General features: G+C 37.9%; 1 protein-coding gene across 1 annotated transcript in view; it reads right to left on the bottom strand.

The window, feature by feature from the left end:
* Positions 1 to 22928, bottom strand: part of STAG1 (STAG1 cohesin complex component) — a 181281-nt gene that overhangs the window by 91264 nt on the left and 67089 nt on the right. Inside the window, exon 5 of the mRNA XM_080622692.1 lies at positions 16695 to 16791. Coding sequence (XP_080478818.1) covers positions 16695 to 16791 — 97 coding nt within the window. The remainder of the gene's footprint in view (positions 1 to 16694; positions 16792 to 22928) is intronic.

Raw genomic sequence — 22928 nt, 5'->3', positions numbered from 1 at the left:
CTTCATGTTCTCTCTAGTCTCTCAGTATTTCAGAGAGTAGGTAAGATCCCGCTTACGCCTTTCTCTTCTCTTGACTGAGCAATGCTGTTCCCTCAGCTACCTCCATTCAGGAGAGTGAGGACTCCACTGAAGTCCTTCTGGAAATCCAGGCAGCCTCTTCTAACCAAATTGCACTTATCCACATTTCCTACTGCAAAGAACTTCAAGATCTCTTCCTTAGAAAACATCTACCAAAGACATTCACCTCAGAAGCCTGCTCACCCTTCCTCCCATTTTCTATGAATGTCCTTGTCCCACCTACAGGCTCACACCGGCAAGACAGCTCGGCAGTGACACACACACATACCATCAACCTTTAACCCAGCTTCATCAATGTTTTTGCCAAAAGGATCTTTATCAGAGAACCAAGTTTCTTGCTAGTCAATGTCTAAATTTCTCCCAATACCTAACATAAAACTCCACAGAACATGGTATCTCCACTTACCAGGAAGATAGGCAAAAGGCTATCACAGAAAGATTACACAGCCAAGATCCGCCCTCTTTCCCTCAGTCTTTCTGCTCTCCCTGATGAAGTATTGATCCTTTCTTCAGTCCTCTGTGACTCTTATTTCTAGCCCTATTTCTGAGTGTCTCTCAGAGAAAGTAAAGAAATGAAAGAGAAGTCCTAAAAAAAACCTAGAAAAGAGAAGTTATTCTCTAAAGATCTGAAACTGATGTGACAGGCTCTAGACTCCACAAAAAACCACCCCAAACTACCTCACAAGAAAGAAAACAAAGCAACAACAACAAAAAGAGAGGAACAGAATCCTTACAGCACCCTTCTTCCCTCAGAGCACCAGGCCAGGCCTTGCTGTGGGCTGTGACACACGCGGGTACTGCCAAAGGCCTGACAGAACTCTGCAGGCCCAAAAGGCCAGCACCCTGCACAAGGCAAACACTGACTGGTATCTTCCCATATTACTTATATGATGGAAAAAAACCTCAGACATGTTAAACAACAATAGTAAAAAAGACACTGTGGGCACTGCAAACAGAGCTGCAGCAGAAAGCTGAAGAACTTTTAATGATGCAAGCTGGTGTGCTTCATAAAATGAAATCGGAAATGTCGAAACACCTTCAAAACAACTTCTATCTAAAACATTTGATTCCCCTCATTAAATGAAAGCCACCATCTACATGAAAAGTTTCTGTGCTTTTTTCAATTTATCCGAAAAAAGGAGATGAGACATGCGCACTTCTGTCTATAAACACGCTGCTTGATAAATTCCGAACTATTTAAACCAAATCTGGCTGATCTTGGGTATAAAATGTCCCAATAAATTTTACAAAAGCAGGTAGGTGAACAGAAGCCAACGAGGTCACTCAGGCACAGTCTGAACCATGACCCCAGTGTGCGTCAATCTGTCTCAGCCTTTAACTGAGCCTGGACAAAGATGCAGACACTCACACTATGAATACTGCTGCTTCTTCAAGAAGAGCTTCAGATGGAGCACAAGCACCTCTTCGCCAGCAGTGTTTGCCTACGTAGCTTTTTTAGTTTCCAAAAAGTTACAAGCTTCTTCCAAATCCTTTGTAGAATTCCATGGCATTCAGAACATCATCTCTCATACAGAGCATCTCACACTTCATGACTACAATCAGCAGCTTTTGTGTAATTCAGTAGCCGATCAACACAGATACACTAGAAATTGCTCTTCATTAGTTCAGCTTCTCATGAAATCACTTATTTAAGAGTATATTAAAAACTATTTACTGATCATGACCGTGAAAAGACAATGCAAAAAAAAAGCCCAAAGCCATGCCTTTATCATTCTCTCCTCATTTAAAAGTATGCAAGATGAGAGTTCTTCTTTTTCATGTAATTCTTTTTCCTGCTTTGCTAGGAAAAAATAAAATTGTTTCCTCTTATTGGAGTGTTTGCTCATTCCAATCCCTCTTTTTACTTCTTGACTATCCAAACGCACGTATAGAGGTTTTTCTTTGTCTAAAGAATTGAGAAATCACATGCAAAAAATACATTATCTTTGTGCTTTGTGCCCAACTTACGATGCTCTGTGCAACTTTGATTTAGTTTCTTCGTGTGTCAGCTCTGATTAGTCACCAACTTACATGCCCATCTACTATTCTGTCTAGCCTCATTAGCCGCAGAAAACAGAACTCATTTGGAAGTGAACAGGAGTTGTATAGCTGAAATTATTTTATCGCTGAGGTCTGCAGCTCTTGCTACAGCAAATGAACGAATGCAGGAAGAAAGAAGGTGGTCTTAATTCAATTGATTAGGATGCTGCAGACTGTTCTTTTCTTTCACTTCTGAGTTCCTGTAAGAGTCTGCACAGGACTGTTTCAAAGATGGTCCATAATGGCACATTGTCCATTTTCCAGGCATCTACCTTGCAGTCTCATGGGCTGATTCACAAAAGTGCAGCACACAGACAATTGTAACTGTGTGTACACTGACTAGTGTACATGTACTAATGTACATGTAACAGTCCTCCACATAGGTTAAAGAAAATCCTTAAACTTAAGAAAAAGGGAAAAAGCTTGAATTAGCCCTTCCTTAGCGGAGAGGACAAAGAAGAGGGCTTAAGCTAGAGTCCAGCTTTTTCCTTATCGCAAATACATTTATATTCTACAAAATTGAGAACTTGAAGTTTCCATTCCATGACCTTTAAGAAATCTTTTAGCTACTCTGAGCACAGTCATTAAGACCTCTGAAGAGACTGAGTAGGAAAATCAGTTAACAGCTATGGTTTAAACATGTAATATGTTCTCTGAAAAAATATCCCTACAGGGAGTGGCACGGACACTCTATCTGCTGTCTTAAAAGCTTTTTATATCAATGACTCTGTGCCTGGATTAGTCATCTACAGAGCAGAGATAGGATCTTTATTTATAAGGGATTTACAAAGAAAAACTGGGTAAAACTACAAGAAAAAGCCCCTGAGGAATCTTTTTTCTTTTCCTTTGTGATTGGAACTTGGCTACTATGGAAAAAAATAAGAGGAAGCACCATATTAAAAGTGAAGTTAAAACAACACAATGAATAGTTGCTCAACATGCCTTGGCATGTGTAAGAGAACAAGAGAGCACATACTAGAGCCAAAAATCAGTAAAAGCCTGGATATGCTTGTAAAAAACTATAATGCAAGAGGGAACTGTCATCTCAGAACTGAGAAAAGATAACCTGCTGGAACACACACAGATCACAAGCAGCATTGACCAAATATAACTGGGAATGTGAACCAAGGAGCAGAAAACTGAGAAAGACCAACATGTAACTTGTTTCTCAACAATGGATATCTTAGACTCACTAAGGAGTATTTGACAACACAATGTAAAAAAAAAGATACACCTTGCTAAACTTAGTAATACTAGAAAAAAAAAAACACAAAACTTTATGTAAGTGATAAAGCAGCATGTCCTGAAAAAAGTGCTGAAAGACAAATAGTAATATATATATATAGAAATAGTAATACATAGTAATAGCAGATGAAATACAAGAGGGAATGAAGAGTTTGACTACATTAATTAACACAAAGATAACTCAAGGGGAAAAATTAATCAAGTATCACTAAGCAAAAGGGAAAGAAGAAAAACACAGAAGAACATTGCAAGTTAAGGAAGGTTTAATTTCTAAAATGGCTTTAAACCTTATTTACATTCTCCTCTCAGATTGCTTTACCTTACAAATTTTAGTATCAGTATTCTTTGAAATGGTGTGTTTTGCCCAAGTTAAAAAAGGCCCCGTACATACATCACGAATTATCACGCCACTACTACTCTTCTTTGTAGATATCAAGACGCAAAACATCACTTATGCAGCCACAGAATAAAGGAGCCACCTTACTCCTCTGGTTGTGTATTACAGCTTGGTGGAAAAACCCTTAAAGTGGCAAAATACAAAGAATATAAAATATTTTAACATACCTATAAGCTGATGTTTTGTTTGCAAAGAACATTTAGTTTTCTCAATGTTCTGTAACAAACTGCTCAGAATTCTGCCTACAACCCCAACTTTCAGCACTTCAGGCAAACTTTCCTTTGAAGGCTTTTCAACGCTTCCTCTCCCCCACTACCAGTTTAAGATGTCTGGAAGTATTAATATCAGGATATCTTTACTGCCATATGCTCACCTTTTACAGGTTAACCATAATACTGAATTTTCTGTAAAGTACCTTTTTATTTTTTTGGCATAACTACATTCTCAGCTGTAACTCCATGTCAACACAGACTGTCTGGTAACTGCTTTGCTGTCCTTCTCGCATGAAGTTCTCCTTGAAGTCTATAGTAAAATCAGCAAAGTGATAAACTCCTTGATGAAAGGATTAAAAAGCTGAGTCACATTTTTAATTTATGGCCCTGTTCAGCTGTATATTCTGGCTCTATCATTCTGCAGCAGCTTAAAGCAGCCCCACAACATACTCATCAGATGAAATAAGTATACTGCTATTTTGGCTGTTGGAGCAAAGCTAAACCACTGGGATGTACACCTGTCTGCCTCTCCTAAGCCCATCTATACAAATGTGTCCTCACAGAACACATTCATTTCTCGTAATTTTTGGAATCCATAACTTCTTCCTTTTGCCTTGTACTTTCCTGCATTTAAAGGCACAAGTTTACCTTTTTAGCTTTCATTCCACTGTTACAGATGTTTGAGTTTCCCCTCCTCCTTAAATTTTCCCTATTAATGAGATCTCGTGCATGTAATTGATTTTTTTTTTCCTGGGATGTTTAGTACTTTTTTTCAGTAATTACAGGCTGAGAAGAACTAAAAATAAATGCATAAAGGATTGCCCATTTTCAAAATGCTTGCCACTTTTCACTGTTTCCATGAGATCAAAGTCTAAAAACATCTAAGGGTTAAATGCATTTCTCAAAGCAGTGCAATGTCTTTCCCTGTTTCTTAACAGAATGAACTGCTAGCTTTGCTCGGCACAGGCAGGCACAGAGGAACACTACAAGGGGGTGAGGAGTGCAGATGCTCACCTCTCCCAAGAGCAGCTTGTTGCCCAGTCTCCTTCAGAGCACTATGAAACATTAACCACTTAGTAAGATCAACTCTGTGTGTTTCTAAGAGAAACGGGATATCCATTTATGAATGTTAAATCTAAATCTAAGCCCTGCAGTTTATCTCTAATTTGTCTCATGTCTTCACAGCTCAGTATTAAACCTGGTCCATAGTATCGCCCTCGATTTTATACCTTACCATAAGTGGAGCACAGGCAGTGCAAGTAAGCTCAACTATTAACACTGTATACTACAATAAATACACTTTATAATCAAAACAGTGACTACACTAATATGCATTACATTATACTATATTACTATTACTTTAGTACACAGTTAGTATCAATTAACTTACTTTGAATATCTTAAAACTCTTCCTTCCTTCCCCAAAATTATTTTTTTCTCTCTAAAATGTATTAAACACCTCTGTAATCACTGAGTTAAGCATACTAAGCTACCATTCAAGCACAAAAACACGGTCAAAACTAAATCCAACTTTAATTTTATATCCCAATTAAGGAGATAAAAGAAATAATTATGGCATTATATACGTAACATGCAAAGTAGCACTACAAAGTAATCACTGGGCAACGTATCAGACAACCAAAACAATAAAGCAATATACCACATTAAATAGATAATATTTACAGACTGTAAATATTGTCTTTCTCAAGACCAAACAGCGTGTGTACCCAGCAATTATAACTGTACTCTGATAATACTTTTTGAACTGCTGAACCCAGGCACTGCCCCTTATCAGCAAAATGTTTACATCAAGTCCTCATTTGAATGCAGATACCTCAGAAACTTAGAGCAGAAGTCACAGCTGAGATAGCAGGTAAGGAACCATGGCATCTAAGATCAGGTCATATGTATCATACGAATGGAGAGTCACCCTTTGATCTTAATTGATACATTTTTTAATACAAAGGAATAATTGGAAAGAAATGAAAAAGAGTGATGAAAAGAGAGTTATGAGAAGTCTCTATAAAATTCCATGTGGGGCAGAAAAGATCTATTTTGAATTATTTGTTATGCCTGGAAAATAAAATTCCAGGGAAGTAGCCAGTGAAGTATCGCAGCTAAATAAAGTGATTTTTCCACACAGCATGGAAGTATAATCCAACTGTCACAGGCTACCGCGGAAACAAGGAAAAGGTTAAAAAACAAAAAAAAAAGGGTTGAAAATTAGATATCAAACAAATTTAAGAGTGAGAACATCCTTCACTGCTATTAGACAAAATGGTTTGTAAGTGCTTATAATGGGCCTGGGCTGGTATCCTTCCTGTTCGACACATTCTTCTATAAGCAGCTGCAAGTGAACCAGACAGGACATACAGAGTGGTTAAAAAGAGTCCTCTCCCACCACAACAACAACAAAAAAAAGTACCTGTTTGACAAAAGTAGAAGTAACCACAAGTACACATTATAAATTAAACTCTAATCCATGGGTTTAGTTCTAAATTGTCAAAAAAATACATCCAATATGGAAACATCCTATAAGGGAAAATAAGCTGTATTCTGCATACAACACCAGTAAGTCAAATTTCTGCATCAGCTACAAACTTTCTCTATCTTGATGCTAGCCCCAGAACACTGGAGTTCCAGCAAAAATTTAAATTTAATTAAAAAAAATAAAATTACAATTACAATAATAACAGATTATGAAAACAAAAAGCAAAGCACCTCACCCAAGTTTTCTGCATCATATTGTTAAGATTAAACCCGTTGTAACTCAGATAAAGAATTTAAGACTGTTTGAATCTCTTATGATTCCTTTATAATCAGGACTTAAAATTCCAATCTGTTATTGAAATATCTACAAGTGGCACCATGAATTGATTGGCGTATATTTTCTTCTGTATATTAACAGAAATCATTACATCTTCTGGAAGTAAATTCAGTGGAAACTGGTTGAAATACTTACAATTCAACAGCTGCTTGGAAAATTACAAATTTAAGTGTTGCTGATCCATGAACTCCATCTTCTCATAATTCACAGCAAAAAGCTACTCATTGGTCACTTACCCAACTCAGCAAACAAATAAGCAAGATACGAAAACAAACTTAGACCCTTCCTCTGAACCTGGAAAGAATATGGTTTACCAACAGTCTACCAAGGGTACCATATCAGGGTGAAATCAGAATTTCTACTGAGGCATAATAGTTGAATTTATTTTTTTCTTTCTTTAAAAGCAAATGTGTTAGCGCACATGAGTCCCTGCTTTGAACTGGTGGATGAAAACCTGAATATGACCCGGCAGTGCGCGCTTGCAGCCCAGAAGCCAACCATGTCCAAGCAGGGTGACCAGCAGGTCAAGTGAGGGGATTCTCCCTCTATACTCCACTCTGGTGGGAACCCCCCTGCAGTCCTGCATCCAGCTCTGAGGGCAACAACACAGGGATGTGGAGCTGTTGGAGCGAGTGCAGAGGAGGCCACAGAGATGCTGCGAGGGCTGGAGCAGCTCTGCCTTGGAGAGAGGCTGAGAGAGCTGGGCTGGTTCAGCCTGGAGAAGAGAAGGCTCCTTAAGGGGAGACCTTAGAGCAGCTCCAGTGCCTAAAGGGGCTACAAGACGCCTGGAGAGGGGCTTTGGACAGAACCCTGTAGTGACAGGACAAGGGGGAATGGCTTTAAATTGAAAGAGGGGAGACTGAGATTAGGAATTAGGAAGAAGTTCTTCTCTGTGAGGGTGCTGAGGCACTGGCACAGGGTGCCCAGAGAAGCTGTGGCTGCCTCATCCATGGCAGTGTTCAAGGCCAGGTTGGACGTGGCTTAGGAGCACCCTGATCTAGTGGAAGGTGTCCCTGCCCATGACAGGGGGTTGGAACTGGATGAGCTTTAAGGTCCAGTCCAACCCAAACCATTCCATGATTCTACAGTCAATAGGAAATGTATTCTTGTCATAGTAAATTAGATCTGAAATAAAACTTATTTTAGAGGGTTAACAATTGATAACTTTGGGAAGTGATAATTTCTAGAGTCTAAGAAAAAGGTTATTTAAAATAATATTGCTGACTCTATGTAGTTAAATATATCTACAATAAATTTTCATTCCCAAAAGTTGCTAAAAATATTTCTAGGCCCTTTTCCCATTATCACATTTGCCTAGTCGCAAGATCTTACAAGTTATCAATAAGACTTATTTCCATAATGATGAAATAAATAGTAGAGTTTGTAGTAAAACTGATAAGCTACATTAAAGGTATTTCAACAGATGATATTATGACTTTGTAGAAACTTAATTCCACAACAGATGGTGCTTATTAAACTCCACAGATGACTCCTCAGAGAAAAAGGCCTTCTAATCAAAGGTGTTTCAACCTCGTAACTTCTGAGTTCATCCCTTTATGAAATCATGCAGTTTCAAACTGAAATACACAGAGACCCAATGCCACAGGTGTAGAGCACAAACACCAGTTGCACGAAACTGAAGCTTAAGCTTAGGGTGCTAACTGAACGAAATGCAAACACTCTCTACTGCTCACTGCTCAGTGGCTGACAGCTATCCAAAAACCTGGTTCAGCTCTGCTAGGGGTTATGAGTTCCTTATTTAAACAAGGGTACAGAGGCTGCTGGCAAGGGAGCTCCTCACTGTTCCTGCAAGATCTGATAACAGTTCTGCACAACTCCCTTTTCCACCCTTCGAGGTTCACAAAAGCATTCCATGCAAGTACAGACGACAACAACGTGGAAGTCAATGCCATTTTACACTAGGCTTCCCTGTAATGGGTTTGACCCTAGCACTGGCAGAAACTGCCGTTAACTTCCGGTTAAAAGGGGGTGAAAAATCGGAAGGTTCAACTGATCATGGTTGAGGTTAAAGATGACTGAGGCAATATGATCAGATTGACATAAAGAAGGAATTAAGTGGGTAGCAGTGGAATGTGAGCAGGATCGTATCTGTTTAAGAGCCCACTTTTTCCTTTTCCAAATTTCCTTTGAAACCCAGGCTGCTTTTCTTCTATATTCAGCTACTTTTGAGTGCTTGAACATTCAGAGAACTCTGAATTTATTGCAACCACTTTCTTTGTGCCAGAGAATAAGACTTTTCCATTAGGATGTGGACTGTTTTAATCATCCCAGTCTTTTTCTCTTCAAAAGTAATTACTGCAATGTGTATTAGCATCGCACTTCATGAAATAAATCCATGGATGCCTTAATGAAAAAGAAAGAGAATCATGATTGCAGTGCTTGCTGAGAGAAAGATCATTTGTGGAATTTAATTCCTACCCTTGGCCTGGAAAAAGTCAGACTCAACCTTCAGCAGAATTTGCATCTTTGGAAAGACCAGAGACATAAGGACCCTTCCTATTTCTAATCCAGCAAGCAAGTGCTAAGATCTAGTGATATTTGGTTCCTTTTCATAATTAGTTCCTTTCTTCACAGAAACTATCATCAATGGCATCTAAAAAAGAAAAACAATCCAGCAATTCATCTAATACTTAGGTAGAGACAAACTCATACACGGGCATAGTTTGCTCATAAGTCTTAGAAAATATTGTCAAAAAATCCAACTGATGTTTTATCTGCTTAGTTCAGAGGTGTCCTCTCCTTTAACAAATCAGTATTATACAGAAAACAAACTAAGCCTGAATAAAGAGGAAATTACACAAATCTGGCTAGTAAGACAACAACTATTCTGAATCATTAACCCAAAGAGGTAATTATTGCTCTTCTCTTAAGCTGCAGCATTAAAGCAATCTGAGAGAGATATCTCAGTAACTTTGCAGTCATATGAGTCCTACCACTTTCCAGATCAATATGTATGTAATTAAATGAATACAGTGGAAAGCAAGTAGTAACATTTGAAAGCCTTACACAATTTATCTCCAGTGAGCAGTGCCAAAAATAATTTGACAAGCTATGAATTTTCTTATGAGTACACAGGAGTAGAACGTAGACTTTGTTTCATGCTTACAAGGAGTGCTTTCATTTTCAGCAGAGATTTGAACATTTTATACAGAGCTGGCAGTGCAGAACTTGCCCTTAAACTGTCACTTCAGAAGTAATTTGTCTTTCTTTACATTATATATTTGCTCTAAAATACTCCATTATCACAAATTCTGTATATGAATAAATTTGTTAATAGCTGATTTTCGACCACCTTAATTTTGTTCTGCTGTCATATTTGAAACATGAATACTTCAATATATTCAGGTAGCAAGTAATACAGAAAAATGTTTGTTTTAAATTACTGCCCCTCCTGTTACCAATTCATAAGGTGCACTCTTGGACTGAAGTCAGACCTTCACACAGCAGGTATTTCATTCACATTTTGAAACTACAGAACAGTATGCCCTTCATTCATGTCTCCTGTACTGAAAGGTCAGCAAATTCCTGTGGTTTTTTCCCCCCCCCCACTAGTTTCTGGAAGTCGTAGGATGCACCTTTCAGGAAAAAGATGCCATTAATTCACAAGTTGCTATAAAATGTTATGCACTACTTCAAATGAAAACCAACAAACCAAGCAGTAAGGAAGACAGAGTACATGAGGTGAAAAGTACAGATACCATTCAGCAGCAAAAAGGAAGAAATACTGGAAACATTTTTGGTTTAGAAAATGATACACACAACAAAACTAAAGCTTTACTTTCAAGAATGCCAACAAATGCCAATAATTTGTACTTCATAAAAAAACTGATTGTAACCATATTAGTTGTCAAGTGTTTGATACAAACATTTTAATCTTACTTATCTTCATTCAAACAACTGAACTGATGAAACATCTGATGCATGTCTTGGTGATGTGATTTATCTTCCACCCAAGCCAGTTAATAATTCGCATGTTACCTTCAGTTTGAGTATTATGAGCTTTCCCTTCAAGATAAACACACTATAGAAATGACCCCAAGGCTCAGAAACAAGAAGTAGAAAATTAGGATCTGGTTTATCTACACCACACATGAAATTAAAATTAAGTAATTTCCATCTTTTGGTCTTACCTTTCCAGTTTTTGAGTGTGGTTAACAGCATGTTTTTAACTGTATTATATAGTTAAGGGGGGTTGTACTTATTTCTGTATACTATGCATACAAAATATTTTATAAATCCTTGACATTACTATGACTTAATGTACAAGTATCAATTTTTTTAATGTGTATTAGCCCTTCACTTTGCAACTTCTTCCTTATATTCACACACTAAAAAGGGATTTTGTTGGAGAAATTGTGACAAAGCATACTTTATATCCTTAATAAAAATACTGGCTCCAGTGCAATGAATAGCATTATTTTCTAATTTGTTCAAAATACTCAGCATTTATGGTATCAACTTTTTAATAGTGAATGACTGAAGAGATAAAGCTTTTTAACAGATGCCAAAGCCAGCAACATTTCTCACTGACAATTTGCAGATCCTTATGAAAGAACCATTAGCAGGAAATTATATTTATCAAGCAGCTCTCTTTCCATGCTCAATAACATCCATCTGTATAGAGCAATATTATTCCATTCACCACAAAATTGTGTACAAATAAATGATAAAAGATACAGGTTTTCTAAACCATTATTCTACTTACAATGTTATATCCCCTATGAAAATATTATTAATCAAGAGTAAACAACACTATTTCCTGGCTAATCTGCTTTTTGAAATCCTGTCCAAAGGCAAAAGAAGCAGTTGCTTGCTCTTTTCTTTTTCCAGACCACACAATGTCCACTTTACAGTGCTTTTGCTTAGTTTTAGCCTTCCTTTGACAAAACAGAAATCTATTAGTTTGCTCTTAATTAAGAGCATAGAGCATTAATAAAAATGAGTATCAACGTGCATCCTGTATTTGAACAAGCTAACTTCTAACTCCTGCACTTGCTGATTCAGTTTGTGCCATTCAATCATAGAATTTTCCAGAGGATCTTACTAGAATAAGTGAGAACAACCAGAGATTCAAGGCTCAAGCTGGAAGAAGAACGGGGATCCCCAAGTGTCTGATTCACAAGGAAAATTACCATAAAGATGTCCTGCTTTAATCACACAGATTCCTGCTTACTCTCAACCTAAAAAACCCAACCCTTAACACCACCAGCAATCAACATTGATAGGTGCCAGTTTGAACATTTGTTCATTAATATTTGATTCTGCAAGAGACTCTAAAGAGAAAATTTTGAGAGGAAAAAAGAGAAGATGAGAAAAGAAAATAAAGAATATTCACCTGCATCCTTGACCAACTACTCCTAAAAACAACTTCAGAGCCATACCACAAAACTATTTAAATGGAGAGCTCCTTACAAACCAGTGAAGGCTACAACACTGCTAATAATTTAACTGTAAGAGATGTTCACCCGTTTTGTTCTGTCAGGAACTGGTGCGTCAGCTGTCTGATAGAGGTAAGGTTAGCAGAAGAAGCAGTGATTAAACCACTTTTGAAAGTCTGATGAAGAACTGACAGGTTTCTGGCTTACCTATCAGTTATAAATGAGAGGGAAGGAGAGCAGTAGGAGAGAAAGCATGGGAATAATTTCACTATATATTTTAAAGTAGTTAAGTAGTTCTCCTCTTCAGCTATGCGAGAGACCTTTTTCCCCTGCAAAAGAAAGCTTCTTCTCTTACATGGGCTCAACGGGTCAGTTTCTTCTTCACAGCTTAAGAGGCTGTTTCAAGCACTAATTGCTTCTGGTTAGGGAAAAAAAATATATCTATTCACAAGAATGGCTCTCCTTTAAAATGTAGAAAGGTCAGAGTGCTCGTGGGGTTTGCTGTTTGTTTTATATCAATAACAGAAGGCAAAAGCAGACACAGCAATGCAGATACCCAAGCCAGCTCTAAATCCATAGAGCTTCAGAAATGGAAACAGCCTGGTTGTCATAGCAGCAGAGCATGATACCTGAGCTAATTACTCAGTCTGAGAGGCAGAGCTAATTAGCCCAGATGCAACATCATCCTGACACAGTTATAATCCTTCTGGGACCTGGGCATGCATATTGCTGATTAGACATTTCAGCTTGCTTGCAACTAGCTCAGGGATCTCCACGTATCATGCTGTGCTTTACACAAGTGTTCATAAAAAGAAAAGGAAGAAGAGGAAAAAAGCAAAATTACATTCCTAGAATGGAAAAGAGCTGGCAACTCCACCCCCCAAAACTCTGAACAATGACCTGCAACTCTTCTGCAAGAAAGGAGGATGCCTGTATCCACAATGCTACAGACCAAAGGACAGCACATGAAACAAAAATCTCAGTAGTACAGATATACTTCTACCCCCAGCCAAGTGAAAGTTGTTTGAAACATCAGTTTATCATTATGACACCCTAAACTCAAAAAGTTCCTGTTATCAAAAATACAAACTCCTAAACTAAGTTCCTGACAGAGAAGTAAGAAGGTAAACACAACACCACCTGCTTCACTGACTTTTAATACTGTGGATAATAAATATCTACTATCAACAGAGCTGTTTTTTTCCAAGGACTGTAAACAGCATTTATTTGCTGTTTTTCCAGGAAGAAAAAGCATTTGAATACTAACTTTTTTGTCTCTCTTAGGTACTGTCTCATACAAGATCTTCCTTATACAAGGGTAGGAAACAAAAAGTGAATAGGTGAATTTATCAGTCCCTGTTAACATATTTTCTACCACAGAAATACCATGTAGCATCATGTAGAAGACTACACAGACAAACTGTGAAAGGCAGCGGGTTTTGTTGGTATTCTTGAAGAAAGGAACAGCAAGACAAAAAATGCTTAAGAAACTTTTCACTTCTTTGTAATCAAAATCAGCAAAGGCAAAAAACATACGTAGTGAGTAGGCAAACTAGTGGAGAGATGGCACGAAAAGTGATTTTAAGTCTCATGCAACTCTAATTATTGAATTTAAGTGCTTTGGGTAGTTCAACAGGACAAACTTCTAATTTATACCAAATGTGCCTTTAAAATCCCAGAAAGATTACTGAAGTCATACTAAAACCACGTTTTAATGGACATTACTGTATGAATCAGAACACATTATATAGAAAGCAGCTGATTAAAAAGACACTTGGAAAGAGCTGACAAAAGACAGACGTGCTTGAATAATTGGTTTACATTTATTCAGTTTTAAGTTGCAGAGGTCTCTTCAGTTCACCTGTAGAATTAATTCATTTTACAATTTTTTAGTATTAATAATTTACATGCCATGCCTGCTCATTCATATTTACAAGAGATCACTTCTCATTTCAGGAACATCTCTAAACAAAGCTGGAGGATGCTAAGAAGTTCATTGAAGCGTATGCACTGGCCAAGAGAATGGGATAAATATGTAAAAATCAATGTTTCTCTGAACAGAAAGATATTTTTGTCAGGGTCAATACTGTTGCTAAATAAAACAGCTTGGTGCCTAAATGATTTCAAATTCAAGTCAGAAAATAGGCATATGTTCTTTACCTGCTTAAAACCTTTGAAAGAATGTCAAGTTAAATGTATTTTATATATATTTAGCTATCAAATAATCTTAAGCACTGTTAAAATGGTAGATTTATAAACCTAGCATCACTTGCCAAGTTTCCTGAGGAACCTTCTCCCAAGTGAGTTGTCCTCCTCCCTTCAAGTTAATGATCACAAAGTTAGATACATTATCAGTGAGCGTTTAGATCCAACACTGGGAAAGAAATCTGGACAATCTGAGACAGCGTTAGTGGAGCCAACTGAAAAGAAGAAAATTAAGGACTATTAAGGAAGATAAATCAGCCGTTGAGCCAACAGATAAGGAGCTGTTATTTATCAGAAATAGAAACAAGCAAGAACATCAGCAAAATCTTTAACGAGAAATTAAAATGCCCTAATAGAGCATATAATCTGCCTACAAAAAAGAAAAGCGGTCTTCCTCACAAAATACAGAACATCCAAAAATTTCCATATCTCAGTTCCATCAAGGAGAACTCAAATACGTGTTTTATCCTCAGTGCTATCAATAAAATCCACTCTCTTCTAATGAAGTCTTTACTTATTCTAGAAACAAAGCATGCTACTGGAAATTGGAAAGTACAGAACTGGTTTACATCTGTTACTGTCCCCACTGCAAAAATTTTAACACTGAAATAAATAGCTCCCACCAGATTATAAACTCAGGGAAGAAGTAATTATTGCTTCCTTTCTCCTGTCATTGCTGTTTGGGACTAGAAGGCCACACTAGAGCAAGCTCAGCAGAGGGATATCCCTGAGGGCACAAGGCAGAGTACTGCGAATAGAGAGAAAGTCACCATTTAAAAACAAAAGGAAAGTAAATGACATCAGCCACTTGAAGCGCTGCTGCTTCACAGCCAATAACAGAAAGCTTTTCTGGGAAGCAATTGCTTCAGCAGCATATGGCTGACAGTGGGCATTCAGCCTGCATCAGTCAGTAAGGAGAGGCTAAAAAAATATGAATCTTCTGAGATTGTCAGAGTGCTGCTTTCTCTAACAGGGAGAAAGAAAAGAAGTAGAAATTAGAGAGCAGCAGGGGAATGAAGATATTTATGACATGCCTTCACCAAAAGCTTGCATCAACAAGAATAAAAACATATGGCCAAGAATCCCTTTGGTTTAATGCTACCCAAATTCTTCGAAGGCAGCTTGTGGGTTTGGGTTTTTTTTTAGCATATATACCTTTAGGAGAGTGTTAAAAAAGCAAACAGAATACAGCTACTTTTCATGTGAACTGCCAGACAAGCCTGAAAAGTATTTTAGGGAATCTGTGTGAACAGTACAGACACTGACACAGGCTGGTAATCTAAACCCTAAGCTTCACAGAATGCTTTCCAGAGCTTCCACAAAGCAGAGTTTGTTTCCCTAAGCTATGATAAAGGGCTGTTGAAGCTGCCGACAACTCATACTTCTTTTCTCTGATGTACCTGAGACTTCACTTCATGTTAAGAAAGAAAGGACTTCTACCCAGATGGTTTGATATTATCAGAAGTTATATTTCTGTATCAGTTACAAAATGAAGAAAAAGAATTTCTGAATTGTGTGTAATTTTCAATTCTACTCAAGGCAAATTATAGGAAGCATAGGAAACAGTAAAATAGTTTGGTTCTGGGAGCTAATGAGAGAGTAGAGCTCTGCCCTTCTCTCTTTTCAAGGCTGAGTTAACTGAAAAAAGACAACACATGTAAAATTCATTAGAAGGTGCCATGTGGCAACTGAACGCTAGAAAGACTGACTGCCACATGCCTGGTAATGGAGACTGCTTAAATAGGGTATAAAAGGAAGGCCATTTGCTGCTGAGTTGATAAAGTATTACAACAGAGAAAGAAATAAGACTAGTGCTTCATCCAGAAGAAATCTTTCCTGGTAATCAAAGTCAGTTTAAGTCTGACTCCTTCCTCTTCGGTTTAAAAAAATCCATCATTCCTAGAAAGAAAGAAAAATAGCAAAGTTAAGGTATTGCTACACCTACTAATTCTCATAGTAAAAAATCAGGGAAGAAACAGGAGGGGGAAGTAAAGATATGCCTACCTTGATTAACAGGTCTTTTGTCTCCTTTTGCTGATGAGTAGAGTGTCTCTGTAAGGATTTGTACACTTTAGGAGGATGACAGGGAAATGAGAAAAAGAAAGGGTAGGCCCTTGACAAACAAGCTTTAAATAAAATTATTCTTGAACGTAGACAACGTTTCTACATAAACCATGCATACAAGGAGTACCAATCCGTGTGTCTCCCACACCTTTACCAGCATTTGTACTAATACACGTTTGTATGACTATCAGATTTATTCCATACAACTTGTTTCCAATGTTCTGTACCTCGACATCCTGAACACTGGATAAAGAAGTTGATTAAATCCAGAAGTGCTATGTCCCTGTCTTGTTTATATGATTCAATCCAGTCGTCCACCACAGACTGTCAAGAAAAAAAAGAATACGTATCAGAGACTCTTAAAAAAGTGTTTTATTAAAGGCAAATGACTTATTCTTTTCAGAATATAATCTGATAACTGAACATTTATTTTGCATAATTACACATGTGTACAAATTCAGCAATCTATACACCTTCTCTCAGGGTGGAGACAGAACAAATATTGCTAGAGAACAGAACTATACGTATCATTTGCTGGTACTATAATTGTATAAACAGAAGTTCAAACTGAAATGATAATCATTCCTCAAAAATCTACTCATGGAATTTAACCAGTTTCAAAATTGTATTGTAAACAAACAAACACGGTGATTCTGTTCAGAAAGACCAACATTATTCCCAGAAAACTATTAGTAGAAACACTTTGGAATAAAACCTGATTTTATACTGCATAGTGAACTTGTCAGTATAAAGGCCAAAGCAGTGTTAATCAGTTATTCAGAAACACCGTACATAATTCAGGAAGACAGAATGCAATCAGGAATACGTGCAAAGTAAAAAAAAAAGTAAGCAGAAGTTGGTCTTACAGGGCTTGGGAGTCAAAAAGCCACCTGAAGCACAGGATATAAAGCTGAGTCACAGTTTCAAACTATGCTAAGTAGCCAAGAGATATTTTTATAATCACTGATAGGCAGGAGTAGCACACAGTCATTATCATGAGTAGTAGGAGGGAGTAGGACAGAAAGCATACAGGTGTCAAAAATGTTTATCATTTGTCAGTATTGGTCTCTGGGGACAGAGGACATGCCCGAGCAGCTTAATGAGAAAGAACACTAAACGAATTTTGCCAATCAACATGAAAATGCAATCATAGCATCAGAAAGAGTTAATGGCAGATATATATCAGCTGAAAGGAATGAGGCAAAGCCTATTGCTGCCTCCAATACAGACGCTTCAGACTACAGAACCCCATCAGGCCTCTGCAGACACACGGTTTTCAAAACTCCAGATGCAGGTAAAATGAAGCAATGAGGACAAAGCAAACAAAATAACTATGGAAACACTTAACGACTGCTCTAGAAAAGGCTTGTGTGAGGTCCATCATCAGCCCACTTCATGCTTAAGGAAGACAAGTATGGCTTTTTTTCATATGACTACAATACAGTATTCCAAGTTCCTCAGCTGCATAAACATTGAAGGTAATAAATTGTGTATATTTAATGCAATCAAACACCATATTTTACAAGGGGAAAAAAATAATCTTTACTGTTCCATACATGCAGCAGCATTCATTAGGAGAAGCTTGATCATGCTATCAAAGCACATCTTGCAAATGGATTATTCCATTTTGGAAAGTCCAGGTGTACAATGAATTTGCATAAACTTAATTTAAAAAGTCCTCAACACACACACCCCCCACCACCATCCCCACGTAACCAGCTTCCAACCAGGCTGAGAAAGAATGAATAGGAAAGACAAAATCCAAACAATTCAGCCTCTTAGAAAAAACTGGCCTCTTTCTAAACTAGAAGATATAAGGATAGGATCTTGATCTTGAAAAATCCCTCTGCAGTTTCTAGCTTATTCAACCCCAAATTTCCCTGATAGCCAGTGTGACTGTAGTGAGTGTATGAGAAAAAGGAAGCAGAAAAACAGTTGTGTATGTACTAGAAACATACACAACTCCCTGAACTGAGAGCCAAAACACTTCATGTTTAGAACAGATCACTGAAATCTCTCTTAACCCAAGACAGGATGAGACTATCAGTATTACGTTACTCGACAACCAGCATGAATCACTGAACATTCAATTTGCCAGGGAACCTAAGTCCTTACAGGCTTTGTCTACCAATACACACACACACGCCCAGTAGAAGGATTCTTACGAAGAGGTCCATCTGCTACTTAGAAGAAATTAAAAAGAAGGTCCTGGCCTCTAATTAATCTTCACACAAGTTGAGGAAACACGAAGCAACAGCACAAGAACAGTTATCTAGAATGCTTCACTGTTATTTCATCATGAAATTAGACCTGTTGCTGTAAGACTCAATCTTTTCAATCAATCAGCAGAATTCTCCACAGCACATAAATACAAGTGTAGCCAAATACAAAAATTAAGTTACTAAACCAAATATTGACGAAGCTTAATGGCCAGAGTGCTGGTGTACTACCAACTTAAAAGATTTGTTCGAACAGCTACATTACCATAGATATCAGAACAATAGGCAATTGCCACCAGCTATTTTTTTCACTGAAGAAAGTAACAGCTGTGCTGGACCAGGCCACAGGTCATTTGCCCAACAGCGATGATGCACATAAGAAAAAGCATAAGAATAGGGCAAGAATACACTGATACTTCCAAGTTACTTGCCCAGACCCTTACCGTATTTCTTCTCTCATGACTGTGTCTGTCTAAACCATAAAGTTTTAGAACTATATCATCTTGCAGCAATGTGTCTCAGGGGTTAATTATTCACTGCAAAAAAAGAAAAATGGTTTTCTTTTAAACCTGCCAATTCCTAGATCTATTTGATGTGACCTAATAGGAGAAAAGAAACCTCAAGCCCTACTTGTACTTCCCATGGTTCCACTTGGTCACCTTTTTTCAGGCAGAATACCCTACTCTGTGCCAAGCGGCTTGCACAGAAATACTTCCATACCTTTATCTTTGCTCACTCTTGTCAGAGATCTCTTAACAGTTTCTGAAGTCTACTCTGTTCTCCTTTGAGCCTGGGAAATCTCAGATGCTTTCCCTTCCTGTTAATAACTAGTTTGCCAGCATCCATGCACTCTCCACATCTCTTTCACACAAAACATTTCCTGTAGAAGCAAGGCTGGCCTGAGAAACGCCTTTCTACATTCAGTCTACCCCTGTTTCTTGCTATAACATACTGCCCCTTTAGCTGAACCACTGCAACTTTTACTGGCCTGTGCTACAAATATCACCAGTGAACCCATCTGGACTTTAAAAAAGGTAGAGCAAAAGGGAGGAATACCTTTCAATTTGTTTCTGCTTCTTTTAAACAGTTACTTGGTTTTTGCAGCATTACCTCAAACCCACAGCATCACTGCAGCTCACCTCCTTCTGGTGTTTTTGTCTCTTAATACAAAAAGAATTGCAAGGGATGTGCTATGTCCTTGGGCACAAAGGGTCCACTCTATCTACCCTATCTAGTACACCACTTGTATTTTCAACCCAGAACCACAATGCAATTCATGCAAAAATAAAGACAACCAGATGACCTCAAGACTCGTGGACCAGTCTTGAAGCAATGCAATCTTTAGGGGCAGCAGTAGATGAAGTCACACAAATTATTATTCACTAATCCTGAAAGATGAGACGGGTATTTTCAGTGTATCCAAAGCAAAGTAACACCCACAGATCTACAGCATTCAACCCCTCATGCACACTTGGCATCCTGCTTGGTAAATTTTGTTAGAGATTACAGTTTAAGGCAACAGGAGATAATGAAGCCAAACTACATATGCTACAACAGTTGGAACTTCATCAAACTGCTGACTTTTGATGTAACAGAAAAGAGCTAGAAAAACTGAAAACACTAGGATGAAAAAAAAAATAAATCATACACATCAAACCTAAAATAGACAAGTATCAACTGAACCAAGAGAAAACCAGCAGCAACTCAAATACCAGGAAAAAGGTCGAATAAGAGTGAAAAAGAAATCAAACAACAGGCAACAGTGTGTAGCAAATGGGACAATGAGCAACCATTGCCAGAAAAGGAATTCTCTTGCATAAAAACCATAGAGAGTCCTATTAAAAACAAGGGTTTCTAACCTTTCACACACCACAGCACACCCTCCAGGATGATTTTATCTTGTTAGCAGCCTCCATCCAGTCACCCTGTCTTCAATAGCTTCTCAGACATAAGCAAAGAGCAAACTCAGGGTGAACACTCATGTTTGGTCCTCCCCTTGCCCAGAGATATCTTGCCGTGGCCACCTCCCATCATCTTCTCTTAAAGCAGAATTGATACTGCAGTGAAGGTACATGCGGTGACAGCAGGAGGAAGGACCATACAGCTTTTTGGAAAGGAGGTAGCTACAATTAGACTCTATCCACCAGAACAATTCATTCCCACAAGAGTCTGGTTGCCCACTTCTGCAAAACACTTACGAAAGATGGTAGGAATAGACTGCATGAGTTGTTCTGGTGGTTCCCATCTGCTTCCAGATGTTTTTACCTTCAGATGCAGTAGGGGAGCATGGATTTACCACATGGGAATGTGCACTTCCATGCTGTGCATGAAAATACATGATAAATTCAGCATAACTGGGAAGCACAAGATGTGCAGTACACGTGCTGCAGCACTCCACCCAGATGCAATATATCCATGCTTCCTGGATTCACCAAATTCAATGCACATGCACAAAGAAAACGCTCCCTTGACCACAAGGTTATGAAGCACAACAAATGAGAAACTACATTAAAAACTGTGTAGCTTCTCATCTTCATTACCAGATTGGAGTGGGGCAAGGAATATTGGAATTTAAGCAAGGTAAAAAAATTATCTAGCTCCGTTACATAGGTGAAATCTCAGTATTACTCCAGTAACACCCACATGAACCTCTTCACTCCCTCCTGTCAGAAAACAGTAAGACACATATACACAAACACACATATATATATGTACGTACATACATATGTATACACACACACATAGATGCACCACATCTCTGGGTCAGTCTGCATAATGGGTTCATACAAGTACATGTTACAAAATAAGACTCTTAAGCACTGTTTTTTAAACCTGAAAATGCTTCTAATCTTAGGAGAACTGAGTGGAAAATCAAGGTCTGCAAATAGCAGATGACGTATGGTACAAATACACAGTCATTAGAGAGATTTTCAAAAGCCCCTATCCGCTTTCAGGAGAATCTCACAGTAAATAACTCTCCAGTGGATCTGCTTTAAGAACTACCATGGAGCATAATATGAAGAACATGCCAAACAGGCAACCCTACAGAAATGAGAAGCTGACAGAAAATCAAGCAAGTAGCAGAACAGATCCACAGTCTGAATCAACAACTTAAAATCAGTCAAGGAGACTTGCAGATATATTGACCTTCACATCTCAAAGTGTGCTAGAAGACAAATAGGAACATTTTATGGTACTGAAGAGAAACAGCAGCCGGAATTGCCGGTAAAGGCAGAAGTCTGATGCAATGAATGAAATAATGAAGGTATCGTGTTACCCCCTGGAGGCTTTACAACTGCAAAACCATATTCTTTCAGTGCGAGAACATTACTACATTTAGGAGCACTAAGTGCTGGAGGAACCAGAGGGACTAACTGCAGATGATACCTTGCCAGCTCATGTAAGCTACCACAGTCCCAGTAAATATTAATGAAAGCTGATTTCAAAACCAGCCATTTCACAATTAAATAAAGTAACAATCTGGCTGCTGTGCTACTACCACAAAGTGACAATAAATGACAGTATAGATGAAGTGCATGGTCAAGTGTAAAATCTGAGTCAACTGTAAACCAAGGCAAAAAAATATGAAGAACATTTAAATAAAATGCCATTCCATACAACTGACCATGGTCATTCTTCATTTACAGTGAATATGACAGAACAAAAGATGACTCTGGAATGGGTGCATAGTGTGCTTACATTAAAGACAGACAAAGAAAAAACACAAAATCAAAGCTTATGCTAACATCTTCTGCCAAAAAACCAAAGTTATTCAAATGAAATTCAAAGCTTACTAAAACAAAAAAGGAATGCAAAGTCAAATTAAAGATCTCAATTATCAGTATAAAGAGCAGCCCAAAGAGAAGATAGAAGTTAAAAAATAATGCTCTAACAGACAGTGAGAAAAACTTAAAACTACAATAAAATAAAGAACACAGGGAAGAAAGGCAAACAGGGAAGTCTTATGCTGCTTTGCACAAAACTGGGGTCTTTTTAGAGAACGCGTGCAGGTTTTTTCTAAAACAATAGAAGTCATTTCGGGTCAAATTTTGTGAGGACTGAAGTAATCACACACACAGTTATTGGGGAGAAAGTAGTTCCTAACACACGAAAGTACTTGCAGTTTAAGATTGTGTATTAGACTTTGGGATGACTGTTCAGTTGCATTCCAAATTGCAGCCAGTAAGTCTAATATGTACTCACAGAAAAACCTCATAAAAGGTTAAGTGAAAAAAATTGTAG

The sequence above is a fragment of the Psittacula echo genome (genome assembly GCF_963264785.1).
Source record: "Psittacula echo genome assembly, chromosome: 7".
In the NCBI taxonomy this organism is placed as follows: Eukaryota; Metazoa; Chordata; class Aves; order Psittaciformes; family Psittacidae; genus Psittacula; species Psittacula echo.
Note: the sequence above shows the minus strand (reverse complement) of the source record. Positions and strands in the feature narration are given on the sequence as shown.